This window comes from Sciurus carolinensis, chromosome 5, assembly GCF_902686445.1.
Source record: "Sciurus carolinensis chromosome 5, mSciCar1.2, whole genome shotgun sequence".
Classification (NCBI taxonomy): domain Eukaryota; kingdom Metazoa; phylum Chordata; class Mammalia; order Rodentia; family Sciuridae; genus Sciurus; species Sciurus carolinensis.
Window position 1 is genome coordinate 148636372 of NC_062217.1, and position 17722 is coordinate 148654093.

Consider the following 17722-nt stretch of genomic DNA (forward strand, 5'->3'; position numbering starts at 1 on the left):
TTGAAATTATGTGGTACCAAGACTACCATCAAATTGACATAAATGTTTAAAAGTCTGATAGCTCCAAGGGTTAAGGTGGATTTGCAGAATGGGGAATTCGAGTATGGCAGCATAGAAATTGGAATTTAAGCATTGTTGAAGAGAGGATACAATAAAAGAATAACTTTAGAGAGCAATTTGGTAATGTGTAAAATTTGAAAATATGTACAACCTTATGTCCAGACAATTCTACCCAAGTTTTGTTTTCTAGACCAGTGCTCTCAGACTATCTATGGGAAAATGCCTTTTTGTGGGTGTATGTGAAGAACCAATACATTATAAACTATAATAAAAATGAATTACTAAAAAAAAAAATCTAAAAACAAAATATAAAGACATAGACTCCATCTTTTACTGTCAGGTTCAATAAACAAAAAATTATACTAGGCAGAGTAGCACACATCTGTAATACTAGCAGCTCAGGAAGCTGAGTCTGGAGGATCACAAGTTCAAAGCCAACCTCAGCAACTTAGTGAGGTCCTATCTCAGAAAACAAAAAATGGGCTGGGGATGTGGCTCAGTGGTTAAGCGCCTCTGGTTCAATCCCTAGTACCAAAAGAAAAAAAAAATTACTATGTTAAAATGCTATAAGAACTTCTAAACTCACCCTGAATATTTAGACTTATATCACTGTGGCTCAGAAAAAGAACAGCTGGTGATAGGGCTCTGTCCCCACCCCGCACGCTGAATAATGCTGCCCTAGGAAAATTCTTGCATGAGTACAAGGAGACATAAAAAGGACATTACTGCAGCAGTGTCTGTAATAAGGATAAACCAGAAGCTGTGCAAATTCTTTATCAGTAATTCATCAGAAAAAAACTGAGGTTCACTCAGAATGAAATTACCCAGCAGTTAAAAATGAACCAAATGAACATGTATCAATATGAATAAATTTCAATAGTCAGAAAAGGTCAAAAGGTCAGAAAATTTCAAAAGGTCAGTGTAAAATAAAAGGGAGTATACCATTTTTTGTAGTTTCAAAGAGTTTTGTAAAATAATACTATAAACTGTTATTGTTACAAACTTACAAGAAAAGTTTAAAAGTATGAACAAAAAGAAACTATCTACTTACTTCAGAACAGAAGTTACTCTAAGAAGGAAGGTCAAGAAATAAGACCAGGGAAGGGTACAAAGTAGCTTCAAAGAAATATACAATCTTTTTCCTTTAAAGAAAATATCTCAAGAGAATGTGGCAAAATTCTGTTTCCTTTCTTTCTTTCTTTTAAAGGTGGTACTGGATATTAAACTCAGGGGTATTCTACCACTGAGTTATACCCCCCACCCTTTTTATTTTTTGAGACAGGGTCTCACTAAGTTGCCCAGGCTGACCTCCAACTTGCAATCTTCCTGCCTCAACCTCCCAAGTCACTGGGATTACAGGCATGCATCACCGCACCTAGTTAAAATATGGCAACATTTTAAGACTTCATTATGTTGTTCTTTGTATATTCCTGTATATGTGACATATTTACTCAAAAAAAAAAAAAAAAAAAAAAAAAAAGTCCTTAAACTCAACATCAACTGTGGGCGAAAGATGGCAGTCTACAGTATAATTCAAAATGAGCTGTAAGTAATCCTGCTGTACTTTCATAGATGACAGTTATCTATACAAATATACAAATGTTGGTGCATGCCAACAAGCAAGGACACATACTCTCATTTGAGCTTTGGCCAAAAAACTACCCTATTCTTAAGTTATTCAATTTATTCAATAAAAATTCTACACCACAAAGACTAAAGGTGCCCTTCTCACTGCCCTTGAAAAAGACAACAGCAGCAGTTAACAACATAATGGAAAGCCAAGACACTTCAGTAAGTACTGGCTTCACCTTCTTGTAAAGGCTTCAGGACATCGGAATGTATAATGAAGTTTCCAGAATTCTCCACTACAGATGACGCAGTCTTATTTGGGACCCCTCAATATTCAACTTGAGACCACAAAGAACAGGACAAACTCAGCACAGATTCTTAGATACATTCATTTCAGAAATAAGTCAAAGTACCTATAACAGCCTTTTTCCTCTCCGTCTCAGCTTCTTTCTCCACAACCTTTTGTTTCTGTGCAGCTATAAGAAGTTTTGTCTTCTCAGCCTCCCTGCAAAGCAAAACATTATAAAAATTATAAAATTTTTTATTTTGCAGTGCTGGGGATTAAAACCAGGGACTTGTGCATGCTAGAAAAGCACTCTCACACTCACCTTTATCCCCAGTTCCAGAAATGATACCTTATGATGAGCTCATAGTTAGTAATTCTAACCTTAGAGTGGGTCAGAGAAGCATTTTTCAATAAGGATATTTGGATCCATTAGGGTAGATACAGGAGGTGTTGCCTTAATTTACTTAAAATGAATATGAGGATGAAAGGTGGAATGATTTGTCAAACATCACCCAGAGATAAGGAAAAAAAAATTAGAATATTAGAACTTCAGTCTGATTTTTTCCTTCTAACTACCATATACAGGGCTATGATCTGGAAGGAAGTATATAAAAGCTTTCCAGGCTGTTAGGCCTTCTGCTAGCTCACACAGCACCACAGTCAATCAGAAAAAGGCACCAGTCTGGGCAGATGTGGTTCCTCAGATACATATATGGTCTAGCAAGCAGAATGGTGCTGGATTTGAGCCTCTGCCCTCCTTAGGTGGGCACCCAGGTACAGTGGTGCTATTTGATATATAAAAGGTATAGCCAGGTGGCAGTTATCAGGCAGTAAACTGTGACTCAAGGTAAGGAAACTTTTCTAAGAATTTGAGTTCCAAATAATAGAAATGCTAGCCTATCACTAAGCATGACAATTGGCCTCTGAGGGACCACATGAAATAGTATTACAGGAAGATTTCTATTAGGTTAAGATGTTAGACTACATAATCCCAAGATGGCTTTTAATTCTGGAATTCCCATAGTTTAAAAAATTAAGAAAGATTCAAAATTATCTGTAAAGCAATTACACCAGTTTCCCTAAGACATGTTCCCCCAAGGTTCCCCCTTTTCACATGCCACCACTGATAGACACATGAAATGACATTCTGAACATTGAGTTATATGCAGTACTTGGATCTCAGGATGGAGCTAAGGTGTAGACTTGGTTTAGCATAAAAGGTTTCTTTTCCAGCACACACTAAGTAAATACATAAATAAATAGACGCATTTATCTTTCAATCACCAGAAATGAACATATTTAAAGCCTAAGACATTCTGAGCCTTCAATAAGCATTTTTTTTTTCTACATGTGGCTCAAACCCATGATCTATCCAGCCTGGTAACCTTAAAAGAAGAGTTCCTTTTCTACAAAGAAAAAGAGGGAAAATAAAATTCTATGATGGAGGATACAGAATTGGGAACAAAAATAACTCAAGTATATCAACCCCATAAAGCAGTATTATTACTCCTTTGATCACCTGCATTTATATATGTTGCATTCTTAACTTTTATAGTTATTTTTTCCCCAGCATCTCATATTTTTCCTAACAAATTCTCTAAAGACTATGGTTTCTTCTTTTCAGTATCTGTCGTATGAGAATATTGTCATTCCAAATGCAGTAAGTGTTCCCTTCAAAGGAACACTCTAAAATCCTTAGAAACTAATTTCATGTCAAGCAAGTAATTTCTCATTCCCAGACAATCCTGGGCACATAAAAGACGAGGGAAACCTTGCCAATTCAAGCAAGGCTTCCCTAGAGGTAAATTAAAAAGATTCAGATACACAATCACATACAATGGAAAAACCAAACTTCATATCAACTATGTGTCTATTATTATTACAATATGATAACAAAATATGGACATTCTCTTTAAGACAGCTAGGACTCTTTCCCTCCTATAGTAATATTCAATTAAAAATATTATTCATATGCAGATTATAGCTCCTTAGGCTTTCACCAAGAGTTCCACAGCAAAACACATCTTTAGTCACTAAGACTACTTCTGAAATGTCCATACATAAAGAGAAAACTAGGAAGAGTCTAGTGGGAATTAAGACATGAGAATTGGCAATAGTACTAAAAATAAATGTACAGATAATACATATTTACCCAACCCAAGTGTATTATCTCATGTGTTTCATCTGGACTGTTATATCAATAAGTAGACAGCTCTAAATAGAAATACTAGGATCCCATGCATGCTACTCACATTAACTCAAAATTTCTTCTTATGGCTTCAGGTATTTTAGGTTTTGTAACACGCACAGCCTAAAAAATAAAAGTGAAAAAAATAAAAAGGTATATTTGAAAAATAAATGTTCAAACTGAATCTTCTATAGAAGAGCTCCCCAAATGATACTAATAAAATAACTAAAACACAGCTGCCTACTAACATGCAGAGATTCCCACCAAGAAAATCTATTTCTCATGCCAATCACACCAAGAATCAAAGATCGGTTATTTCTAGTTTCCTTAAAAAATTACTAACTACAGGAGAAAAACCACTGTACCCACTAGGGAATAAACTCCTTCAGGGAAAAGGTTCCCCTTAACAGACAGATAATTCACAAAGCTGTTTAGTGGGCTAGTTTTGCTTTCCTTTTCAAACCAAAGAAGCAGAAGGAAGGCAAAGTTACAAAGTTGAAATTGTACAAATTAGAAACAGTCAAAAACAAACTGAAAACTGAGGTCAGTCTATACAATTTAATACAGTGTCTAAATAAGCAATTACTTATCACTTCCTAAAACTGCAATCACTCAGTACTAGCTATAAATATACAGCCCAATGGCTGAAGGATAATAGCAATTCACAGCTTATATTCTCTTTTTGGAACCTCAGAACAAAGTCAACCAGTCTTTGTGGATCTTCTTTACTAGACATTCCCTAATCATAGTATGCTCTGATCTAATTAAGATTATCTACTTAAAAGAGTTGCTTTTTTTTTTTATTTTTTTTTTTTTTTGGGAAGGTTGACTTTCCTACACCAAGGACTTAATCTCTCAAAAGTTTCTGATTTGCTTTTAAACATAAGTATTTTTTTTAAAAAGGCTTCAAAACCTTTTAAGCAACCCAGCATTTCCCTTATAAAGCACAGGCTAATCTGCAGGTAATTTTGACTCTCATAACTAATGATAAGGATTATAGTGGAACACTATAAGCAAGTGCTGTCAGGAAAAATTCTCATCACACACTGAAGGTGAGACATGTAAGGACACTCAGTGGAGATGTCTGGAAGACAAAAATTCAGAACTGGAATTTGTGAGATGCCGGATTTCATTATGTGACTACTAGGCATATAGATGACTTTTAATACAGATGAGGGAGGCACTGCCACACTGCTTTTAGTTCAGAGACTGGTCACATATCTTTTTAGCCATATAAAAAGAAGCATAAAGTAGAACTGTCTTGTAGATTTTTTTTTGCTATATGAGGCAGAACAACATACCACATGCTTGCCAATCACATTTTCAAATATGTGAAAATATAAACACTTGCTATAGCAGATACTATGAGTAAGTTGTATCACAAGAAATTTAAGAAAATCAAGAACAATGACCAAACACCACCCCGCTCCCACATGTGCACACAAACATAGTGAGTGGAGACAAAAAGGTGATGAAATGAAATGTACACATTGAAACTAACCCCTGGGTTATAAACATATATTTTAAGCCAAAAAAGTCGGAATATAATAGTCACTCCATTAAAAAAGAGGAAAAGAAATGCCAAGGATGATCATTTTCACCATCATTAATTCTCCAGAGAAGAAAAATGGGGATATAAACATAGGGAAAAGAAAAATTAAAATAGTGACTGGTACTGAAAGATGGTAGTGAATAACAAAGCAAGACTGCTCTCATGGAATTTAAAAATTTAAAGAGAATAATAAAAAGAAAATAAATAAGATAATTTCACATAATTATGAGTGCTATATGAAGAATTAAAATAGGATGACATTGGGATTTTACTAGGATGCAGAAGAAGAAATCAAGATTTTTATCCTGGCATAACTATATAACTAAAAAAATCTAAGAAAATTAACCCCCCAAATTATTTGAGACAGTAAATTCAACAAAATTATAGATATAGGATAAATTTACCAAAAATTCACTGTGTTCCTTAGTGTTTTTTTTTTAAAGCAAGATTACATATTGACTGGTATGAAAATTCATTACATCTATCAATTTAAGATATGAGTTTCTCGGCCAGGAGAGTGGCACAATGTCTGTAATCTGAATGACTCAGAAGGCTGAAGCAGGAGCATTGCAAGATCAAGGCCAGTCTCAACAACTTATTGAGGCCCTAAGTGACTTAGTAAGACTATATGTCAAAATAAAAAAAATACTATAGCAGCTCAATTCACAATAGTTAAGCTATGGAATCAATCTGGGTGCCCTTCAACAGATGAATGGATAAATAAAATGGTATATATACACAATGGAACATTACTTAGCCATAATGAATGAAATTACAGAATTTGCCTATAAATGGATGGAACTAGAGATTATGCCAAAAAAACCAAAGGCTGAATGTTCTCTCTGATATGCTGAAGCTAACACATAGTAAGTGTGGCTGGGGAGTGGCGGGGTGGGGCAGACATAGAAGTTCATTAGATTAGACAAAGGGGAATGAAGGGAAGGGAGGGAAGATGGGAATAGGAAAGACAGTAGAATGAATTGGACATAACTTTCCTATGTTCATATATGAATACACAACCAGTCTAACTCCACATCATGTACAACCAACCACAAGAGTGGGAAGTTATACTACATGTATGTATAATATGTCAAAATACATTCTACTGTCATGTATAGCTAAAAAAACAAAAACAAAAACAAAACAAAAAAATTATAATACAAAGGACTGGGGATGTGACTCAGTGGTTAAGTGCCCGTGGGTTCAATTCCTAGTACCAAAAAAAAAAAAAAAAGTTTTTCCCCAAGTCAGAAATTCTTTCTTTTTAAAATTTTTTTAATATGTTCTAATTAGTTATACATGACACTAGAATGCACTTTGATATATCATACATAAATGGGGTACAATTTCTCCTTTTTCTGATTGTACATATTATAGAATCACATGTAGTCAAATATGTACATAAGGCAATGTCTGTTTCATTCTATCCTTCCTGTCCTCATATCCCCTCCCCTCCCATCATTCCCCTCTACCTAATCTAAAGTAACTCCATTCTTGCCTAGCGTATCCCTACCCCATTGTGAATTAGCATCCGCGTATCAGAGAAAACATTCGGCCTATGGTTTTTTGGGATTGGCTTATTTCGCTTAGCATGATATTCTCCATCCATTTACTGGCAAATGTCATAATTTCATTCTTCTTTAAGGCTGAGTAACATTCCATTGTGTATATGTACTACATTTCCAAGTCAGAAATTCTTAAAGAAACAAAAAGAATACTTATCCTTGCTTTGATACAATCAAGTAAAGACACAAACTATAATCCTATTTTATAACTTAAATGCTAATTAAGATACCTGATATAGCTTGAAAATATCAAAAATGAAAACTCACCTGGCAGAAATATCAAAGGCATTTCTAAAAAGACGATATATCTTACCAGATTTTAAAATTGAATAAAAAGTCAAATTACCACAACCACATGGTACTGTGTTAAAAACAGGAAGGTTAAAAAATAGACCTGAAATTCTAAAAATGCATTCCAACTAACTACCGTAAGAAATTATTTTTAAAAAGACAAAAGCAACCAAAACAATGGAGACCTTGTCTTCCACATTAAGAATGCATTACAAAACTACATGTCTTTCATTCAATAACTCTTTATAAAAACAAAAATAAATATAAATATTTGAAAGATCCTTCTTGCTGTACACAGAAAAAAAAGTAGACAAGGGAAAAAATGAAATTAGGCAAAAGAAGAAAGGAGGTTACTGGTCTAGGCAAGCGATTATGGCTTGGTTTAAGGAGGAGCAGAAAAGATGTAAGAGTGGGCAGTCTTACATGGATTTTGATGATAGAATCAACAGAACATGGGGACTCATTAGATGTTAAGGGTAATGGATTGTCAAAGATGCCTCCCACACTTCTAGAGCAGTCATAGGGGAAGGAGCTACATTAACTAATAAGAAGGAAAAAACAGGAGAGATGTAGATTCGATAGAAAAAAGACCAAGGGCTTAATAACTAATAAAAGAATAGGAATAGATCTGTAAACAGAACGAAGTTCAGGAAAAGATACAGGTATATAATGGAATTAGCATACGATATAAATATCATTCAAAGAAGGGAGAATATGGAAGGAAATTAGTAATTACTACTGCCACCCCACTAGTCAAGAGAGGAACTGGACTCCCTACCTCATAACTGACACCAAAATGAATTCCACACAAATTAAAGATTTAAATCTAAGGATATACCTGTAAAAGTAGAGAAAAATTTTGTACTTTCTGAAGCTATTTAAATGTTGATACCTTTAAAGTGGTGAAAGATATCAAACAAAGCATGCCAGTTCAGTAAGACTCCATAAAGAAAACCACTAACCTACTATGTAAGTCTAAAACTTCAAAATTTCAGAGGAAAAAAATAAAGTTAAATGGCAAAAACAAAACAAGAAAAGAAAAAGAAAAACAGAGCAAGAGAGAGAGAAAAAAGAAAAACAAACCTATCCCAAACCTAGGACAAAGTACATTTAAAATACAGATTCAGGGCTGTGGATGCAGCTTAGTGGTAGAGCACTTTCCTAGCATGTGTGTGGCCCTTGGTTCAAACCCCAGCACCAAAACCCAAAAACCAAACACTAAAAAAGCTATAGCAGGCATGGTAGCACATGCCTGTAATTAATTCAGTTCTCAGGAGCCTGAAGCAGGAGTGGTGCAAGTTTGAGGTCAGCTGGGGCAGCTTAGCAAGACCTTGTATTAAAATAAAAAAATAAAAAGGGTTGAGGATGTATGTAGGTTAGTGGTATAGTGTTTGCCCATCATGTATGAGGCCCCGGGTTCAATTCCAATTACCCCAAAAAAGAAAAACAAACAAACAAAAACCATAAAAATAGCTTATTAGAATCAATTATAAAATATAACTAAAAAATGAACAGAAACAAAAATAATGCATGAATGAAAGGCAAGTGGACAATATATATCCTAGGGCATTCAATCTATAATTAATATAAAATACTATGTAAATCTTCCCCAAAAGGATTAAGAGAGAAAGAGCCTCCATCTGCTAATTATTTGGATCTAATCATAAGAACAAGTAAATAGAAACTATAGTCCATCAATACTGATGATGAGAGAGTGGGAACTGCTAAAACATCTGAAAAACAATCTGGCAATATGTATCAAAAAAGTTCCCAAACGACATACACTTTTGCTCATCAATTCCACTTTTAAAAAGTTATCAAAAGGGGAGTACTTTAACAGATATACATTCAAGTACAGTCATCACAACATGGATATAATAGTAAAAGAATTGAAACTATAGAAATTCACTATATAAACATTAAAATATACATTAAAATTTGCATTAAACATTCACTACAGTAAATCTATCATATTAAGAAGCATCTGCAACAACTCATCTCTGCATAGTTAAGATTATTGGTAAGTTTCATTTTACTGTTCATCTTTTTCCTAATACCTTTTATCTATAACATGTATATATAAAAATATGTGTGCATAAAAATATTCAGTATATACAGAACTACTACAAACAGTAAGAAAAAGATAAATATAACAGAAAAGTGGGCATTGACAGAAGAGAGTATAAAAATATCAAAAGATGCTCAATCTCATTAATAACCAAGGAAATGCAAATTAAAGAGAACGAGAGGTAACTTCACACCTATCCATATGACAAAACCAGCATGCTTGATTGCTTCCAATGCTGGTGAGGTCATAGGAAAACAAATATTTGTTTGCATTTATTGCTGACAGGAACATGGATTTGTACACTTTGTAAGATAATCTGTATATACAAGGATACAAGGACATATGTCATGATCGTTCATTACTATTTGTTAATACCAAAAAAAAAAAAGGGGGGGGGGAACAAGTTGGGCAAAGAAATGCACACCTATAATCCCAGTGACTCAGGAGGCTGAGGTGGAAGAATCATGAGTTCAAAGTTAGCCTCAGCAACTCAGCAAGACCCTGTCTCTAAAATATAAAAAAACATAAAAAAGGGCTGGGGATATGGCTCAGAGGTTAAGCACTCCTGGGTTCAATTCTCAATACCAAAAAAAAAAAAAAAAAAAAAGGAACAGAGAAATCTAAGTAATACAGCAGGGAATTCTAGGCAGCTATGAAAGAAATGATAGATCTCTGAGTAACGATATGGTCAAAATCTAAGTATCTCTGACATTCATATATAAGCTATCTTTTAAAATCAAAAAGGTATTCCAGTCACAACTGACTAGAAACCAAGAGAATTGCACAAAGTTACCTTTGGACATTTCAAATGACCTCTTAACTTTGGAGGTTCACCCTCAGGCCAAAGCAGGTAATTCACCTGCTATGGTAGTTGTGGAATGAGGCCACAAGAGAAACCCTGCCAAAACTTTGTTTTTTGGCACTTAGGGATTGAACCCAGGTGTGCTTAACAATTGAGCCACATCCCCAGCCCTTTTAAAAAACATTTTATTAGAGATAGGGCCTCGCTAAGTTGCTGAGGCTGACTTTGAACTTGAGATCCTCCTGCCTTAGCCTCCAGAGTCACTTGGATTACAGGTGTGTGCCACCACACCCCGCGTAAGAAAACATTCTTTAACTGCAGCAATGTTCATCACAACAACCAACCACTTTCCTAGAGTCTCTAAGAAAGGAAAATGGAGAAGCCACATTACCACTTCTCAGATAATCCAGATTCAGAGCAGTGACTTTCAATGTTATTGACCAAAGACAGAGAGAGAAACATGTCTTGCACTGACACCCAATATAATCACCCACTCCTAAGCACATAAAACCAAAGTTTCACAGAATATTTAACTTGCTATGTGACATTTATTTTCCTCTTTTTCTTTATTATCTTCTTTATAAAATTGACTTTTATTACAACCCACTAATGGATTTAAACCCACGGCTAAAAACAGTGACCCAGAAAAGCAGGGGTATAAGTTTTCACCACTCTATCTCCCAGTGCTGCCACTAATACCACCAATAAACTCATGGGATACCTTGCTTTACTTCAGGATATCCCACCCACTTGAAATACCTTTCCACTCTTTTTCTCCATATAAATCAAATTAAAATTTCCCGACCTACCTAAAAACTTAATCATTGTCCTCTTAGGCATACTTTATTGAATGTTCTCTTAACTCTTATAGCAATAATTATCCAATGAATTCATCTATTAAACTTTGTGACATCTTTGTCTACAATTACTGTTCAAATCTTAGACTTGAACTCCTTTTACACATAATCTTACTGAGGGCCAGGTTTACTCTTACAGTGATAATAACTATTACTGTACTTACTAATGTCTCACACATGGCAGAAATATGAATTTTGTTTCCTTCTAAGAGCTTACTAGTTCCATTTAAGAATTCATAAAAGAATGCCACCCGTGGTTAAGCTACAAGAGAATGAAAGGTATTCTATAAATTACCCCAGCACTTCACTTAAATAACTACTTTATAAATAATCAGTTGAAAGGGGGATTAAACTCAAAGTTCTCAAAACTCCCAGAGAATTTCCCTAGGAAAAAGGCTTACCTGTATAGTGAGACCTGGGGCCATGACATTTAAATCTTTTTGTAGTGCTTGCTTCAGATTTTCATCTATTTGATCTGTTTTTAAGGCCAAGAACAAAAGATTCTCATGATGCTCATTTTTTTTGCATTGTATTCATATGAAAACAAAACCAGAGTATGAGACCGAAATTTTCCACAGTATTATTCTTCATAGAAAATACTTTTCCTTTTGCATAAAAGTATAAAAAAGTTAGTAAATTAAGGAAGAAAGATACAAGCAAATAATCTAAGTTTACCCCCAAATTAAATTTATCCAATGAAATCATTTATATTAATGTTGGATAATAAACAACTATACATTAAGTCCTGTCCTTGTACCAAATCTCAAACATGGGGTTTTGCCTTGCGGAGCCCACAAACACACTTCTAAATTTCCTCAAATTATTTGTTAAAATAGCAACGAAGCAAATTTCTAATAAGTCATCACACTAAAAACAGAATATACATCTGGGTATGATGGCACATGCCTGTAATCCCAGCAATTCAGGAGGCTGAGTCAGAAGGATTTTTTTTTTTATTAAAATCTTTTTTATTTTTACAAGCTGCATTTTGATTCATTATACACAAATGGGGTACAACTTTTCATTTCTATGGTTGTACACAATGTAGATTCACACCATTCATATAATCATACATATACATAGGGTAATACTGCCTGTTTCATTCTACTATCTTACCATCCCCCACCCCCTCCCACCCCAAAGACAGCCTCAGCAAATTAGTGAGGCCCTAAGCAACTGAGTCAGACTGTCTCAAAATAAAAAAAAGGGTTGAGATGTGGCTCAGAGGCTAAGTGACCCTGGGTTCAATATCCAGTACCAAAAACAAACAAACCCAGAATACATAGTTATATGAGTTAAGTTTTTCTGATCTCTACCAAGTTATATATGAAATTTTAACTTAAGATAAAAAAAGTTTTTAAAGACAATTGCTCTGTTATAAATTCAGAAGAAATGCTCAAATAGCACAAGGTTTACTAATATTACAGGATCAATATATAAATTAAATATATAAATTTTTAATTGACTATTTACATATTTAAAACAAAATCACTTACCAAACAATTCAATGTAAACTTCTTGAAGTGTATGGGCACTGCAAAACTGGTTCAGCTCATGGTGGATTTTATTGAAGATTAAGGTCTTGTCATAATCTGCAGTGTAGTTCCTCACGATATCAAACACTGAAGGAAAGGTACAACCATGTTTGTTTCTCCCAACAATAACCCAGGTATCTTCAAATCAGTCAGGGTAAAAGTTAGAGGGATATATTATACATGAGGAAAAGTGCCAACAAAATAGTGAAAACAAAACACAACTCACACACCTTGATGTGTTTGCTGTGCTCAATATTCTGGATATTCTTCCATTCACAACACAAACAAGCTAACCCCAAATTCCATACTAAGGAAAGTATACACTATTTTGGAGGTGTCAAAGTTTTCAAGTAAAGGCATGACACAGATTTGTACTTTGACAGCAGTGTGAGATGAACTGAGAAGCACAGAGATTGAAGGCAGGAAAAGTATAAGACAGTTATCAGATACCAGATACAACTGGATTCTACATACAATTGACAGGTCATCAATAAATAATTGCTGACTAAATCATGTGGTTTGTTCATTTTCCAAATGAACTGGTGATCTAATAGTTTCCTATTTGTCTGTGACTAGAGAAGCATTAATTTCTTCCCTTTTTCTTTTTTTTGTGTGTACACTAGGGATTTTTTTTTTTTTTTTTTTTTTTTTTTTGGTACTGGAGTACCAGGGCCTCATCAATGTTCAGCAAGCACTGAGCTACACACCCAGGCCTTTTTACTTTTGAGACAAGGTCTCACTAAGTTGCCTAGATTGGCTTTGAACTTGTGATCCTTGTGACTCAGCCTCCTGAGTAGCTAGGATTATAGATACTGAGCTTTTTTTTTTTTTTTTTTTCCAATCATAATCCATTCTAATGATTTGTGACCAGGTGAAGAATAGTCATCCCTTTATATCCATGGGGCATAGTTTCAGGACCTTAAGGTGATATCAAAATTCATACATGCTTGAAAATCTTATATAAAAAGGCATACTACTGGCATATAAATTATGCATATCTTTCTATATATTTTAAATCAGGTCTAGATGACTTGCAATACCAAATATAAATGCTTTATAAATAGTTGTCATACTACATTGTTAAGAGAAAAAAGGCTGTACATGTTTAGTGTGCACATTATTTTTTCCCAAATATTTTTAATCTTTTAATATTTTTAATATTAAATATTAATATTAATATTTTAATATTTTTAATACAGAGTGCCAACTGGATGTAAAAACACTAGGAAAATACTTAATCTTTTAAAATATGACTCAAATCTATTTGATATGATACATTTTTTGCTCTTTGAAACCTTTTTACTATTTGTGCCTGTATCAGTGATGTGAAATTTGTCATAATCTTACATTCTAATTTCTCTCTTTTTGGTCTGTATTGTCTTCTCAAGTAAAATAAAAACTCCTTGGTGGCAAAGACCACAACGTCACCTTTTTAAATGTTCTTGCCAAACAAAGTGTCTTCTACATACTAGGCATGCAAATTTTATTATCAAGGTTAAAGACAAAATGTTCTATCTTTTCTTTTTAGGACTTGCAATTAAGTTTCTGAATTAAACATTACCAACTCTATCTCTAGGTTTTCATCTTTACCAGGAAAATGCCTTCCCCACATCAAAAACTTTCTGATTGCTTTCCAAATTATAGCAAATCTCAACTAGAAAAGATTTCTCTAAGATGACAAATCAGTGTGACTCAGGAAATGATCAGTTATAGATTTTTATCATAAAAGGAAATTATCTCTTATCCTCACTCACTGGATAAAATGCTACTTCCCTGTTCTAGAAATAATCAATGATCACCTTACAATTAGAAACACTAAGCTCAGAGAAGAGTAAATCATATAGTTGCAGAAAATCAATTCTGTCCAGAACTCATGACCTTATTTTTTTGGGGTGGGGGGGTACCCACTGGGGATTGAAATCCAGGGGTGCTGTACCACTAAGCCACATTCCAAGCCCTTTTTATTTTTATCTCTAATTTTCACAGAGTCTCACTAAATTGCTGAGGCTGCTCTTATACTTATGATCCTCCTGCCTCAGCCTTTGGAGCCACTGGGATTATAGGTGGTATGCATCACCATACCCAGTCTGTGACCTGTTTCTACCTCCATTTTATAGTAATGGAAAATATTCAAATAATTAATCCTTTATATTCATTAGTAATCAATGAGGTTGTAAAATTTTAAAAGTGCCTTCCTATTCCTCAGGAAATCTCTGTTATAAATACTCTGGTCACAACTATAAAAACCAGAGAATAGATGGTTAACATACCTGCATAAGGAGCCAACATATTAACCACTTCTATTCGGTCAATATAGATCATGACCCCACCACTAAAACCAAAAAAATGGGAAAAATGTGAGCCAGTAAACAGAATCCATAAATAAGAGTTATAGACAGACCTAGGCAGAACTTGATAATCAAATACATTAACTTAAAATATGGAAAGTATGGTCCCTATTTAAAAGTATCTCTGTCCCTCTACAGATGTCAAAAGCTTCTTTGTAGGCTTGTAATAATATTATTGTAGATCATTTAAATAGGTAATTTAAAAAATATCTTGAACTTGACATTCTTCTTTCAATATAATTCAATGAAGTGAGCATATCTAAAAATAACTTGGGCCTTGCTTGCCTTTCTTTCCCTAAATATCTTTAGGGCAGCAATTCTCAAATTGAAGTCTTCAGACCAGAAGCATCAGCACTACTCAGGGACTTTTGTTAGACATGCAAATTCTCAGGCCTCTCCAGACCTACTGAATCAGAAACTCTAAATTAGATGGTGTTTAATACTACAGATAAGAAGGTGAGATGATTTAATTTAAAACTATCTTTTCATTGAGCATCTACTCTGGGTCAAGAGCTGAGATAAGTACTTTGTTTATACTAATTCTAATCCTTATAATAACTATGCTTTTACCTGATTTTTACAAATGAGGGAACTAAGTTTAGAAGTCAATAAAGACATACGGGGCAGGGTAAGAGGAATTAACTCACTGTACTTTTTGCTCAATTTTACTGTGAATCTAAAACTTCTAAAAAAATAAAGTCTATCTTTTAAAAAAAAATCATTAAAGCAGATGTAGTAACACTGATACATAGTTTTGATGGCTCTTAAAATCCATTTTTTTAAATAACCCCCTATTGGTTCCTAAATGGAAAGTTCCTATTTGGAGATAAGACTTTTCTCAGATAATGCTCATATCAGAAATCCCTCTGGGTTACTGTCATGCCTAATTGAAAAGTGCCTAAGTAATCACAATTTTAAGAACAGAAACCATCTGAACTAAAGGGAGGTTGGTCAACAAGGAAAAAGCTTACCTTGTTCCACAAGGCACATTTTTAACTTCGTCAGTTTGTAGTGTTGTCTGGGGAAGAAAAAATTTAAAAAACTTAGAACATATGTTGTCAAAGAGCTGCTAGTCCCAGAGGCAAATCTCTGGAGAGCTCTGAGAGAAAGCACAGGAGAGTTCTACCAAAATTTCAGTTCCCCAAAATTTAAGTATCAGGGTAGTCATTTTTTTTTCTTTTCTTTTTAAATTTTGTATCTTGGAGTCATGTTAGACTTCTTTTTTCTTTCTTAAAAAAATTTTTTTTTAGTTGTTGATGGACCTTTACATGGTGCTGAGAATCGAACCCAGTGCCTCACACAAGCTAGGCAAGTGCTCTACCACTGAGTTACAACTCCAGTCAATCATTTCTTTTTTTATCCTAGTAGAAATGCAACTTGACATAGACACCATTTTAAAACTAAGGTTTGAATCAAAATGCACTAGGAAAGATTCAATGTTCAATCTGCTAGTAAGTAAAAAACTCTGGAGTTCCTTATTTGCCTGAAGTTACCCTGGGACTGCAAACTACAAAGACTCACCCACAAGGAACTATGGTTAGGATCTGTGCTCTGAACTCTGATTCCACTGCTAATATTATTATTTACATTCAAGATAAAAGATAACTATTTTATGTGTACAAGTACCCTATGACTCAAAGCTACCCTTGAACTTAAGAGCAACCTTTGTTCTCTAATGCCATAGTCAATATTTTTAGTTTAGGACCTAGTGATCTCTTACATGTTAAGTTTCCTTTTTAATATAAGTGTCAAACCAGTAGTGCTTTCTCCTAGTGGACCAACAATCTGGTACTTAATTGCTTTGCCACGTTACACCTTTGTTTGAATCCAGAATGACTTCCTAACTGTACTCTTAAATCCTTAAACAGGTCAGCTCCTAATGACTATATTCTAAACATAATGCATCTTACCAAGTGACAGCAACATAGCATAGTTCCTATTTCCAAAGATATCCTAATCCTGCATAGGATACAAAATCCTTACAAAACAATCCATCAAGAGGTACAAAATAACAGGATAAAGTTAACTTTTGGGTGTTAAGTTATAGGGAATAAAATAATAGCTTGAAGAGCTCTCTTAGGTGAAATGTTTACAGGCCAGATCTAGAGGGGGAGAAATAAGCACAAATGAAACACAGGAACATCTTAATTTCAATAAATATCACATTCAAATACAAAAAGCTGAAGATAAACTTGTGCATACATGCGACAGGAAGCAGACTGGTTGGTCTGAAGCAGAAAGCACAATTTAGATAAGAGGTGATTTCTGAGAAAAGAAAATGTGATATTAGGTAGAGAGCCCTGTGTTAGCTGGAAACTTCTTTGTAGTCCACTGTAAATACAGTCATAAAATAAACTTTCAAAAAAATTGTTAAGACTGGGGACATAGCTCAGAGCTAAGAGTACTTGCCTAGCATGCACTAGGTCCTGAATTCAATCACCAGCTCTGGGGGAAAATGTCTTTTATTTAATTCCTTTGCTCATATGTGATGCAGTTCTCATTATTCATCTTATCTGGAGGCAAGAAAATCAGCAGGGAAGCTAAAGAATTAATTTATTTAGGTTAATTTAGTGAAGATCATGAAAACTGAATGCTGTCAAT

General features: G+C 34.3%; 1 protein-coding gene across 4 annotated transcripts in view; it reads right to left on the minus strand.

Annotated features, from left to right (window-relative positions):
• The window catches only part of Erlin1 (ER lipid raft associated 1), a 33611-nt gene that overhangs the window by 11316 nt on the left and 4573 nt on the right, over nt 1-17722 (minus strand). For 3 of the 4 annotated variants that reach the window (XM_047553852.1, XM_047553853.1, XM_047553851.1), the window contains exons 4-9: nt 16093-16139; nt 15044-15105; nt 12735-12860; nt 11640-11713; nt 4168-4226; nt 2043-2134 (exon numbers count right to left, since the gene is read on the minus strand). In XM_047553852.1, coding sequence (XP_047409808.1) covers nt 2043-2134; nt 4168-4226; nt 11640-11713; nt 12735-12860; nt 15044-15105; nt 16093-16139 — 460 coding nt within the window. The remainder of the gene's footprint in view (nt 1-2042; nt 2135-4167; nt 4227-11639; nt 11714-12734; nt 12861-15043; nt 15106-16092; nt 16140-17722) is intronic. The other variant, XM_047553854.1, reaches the window with a different exon arrangement.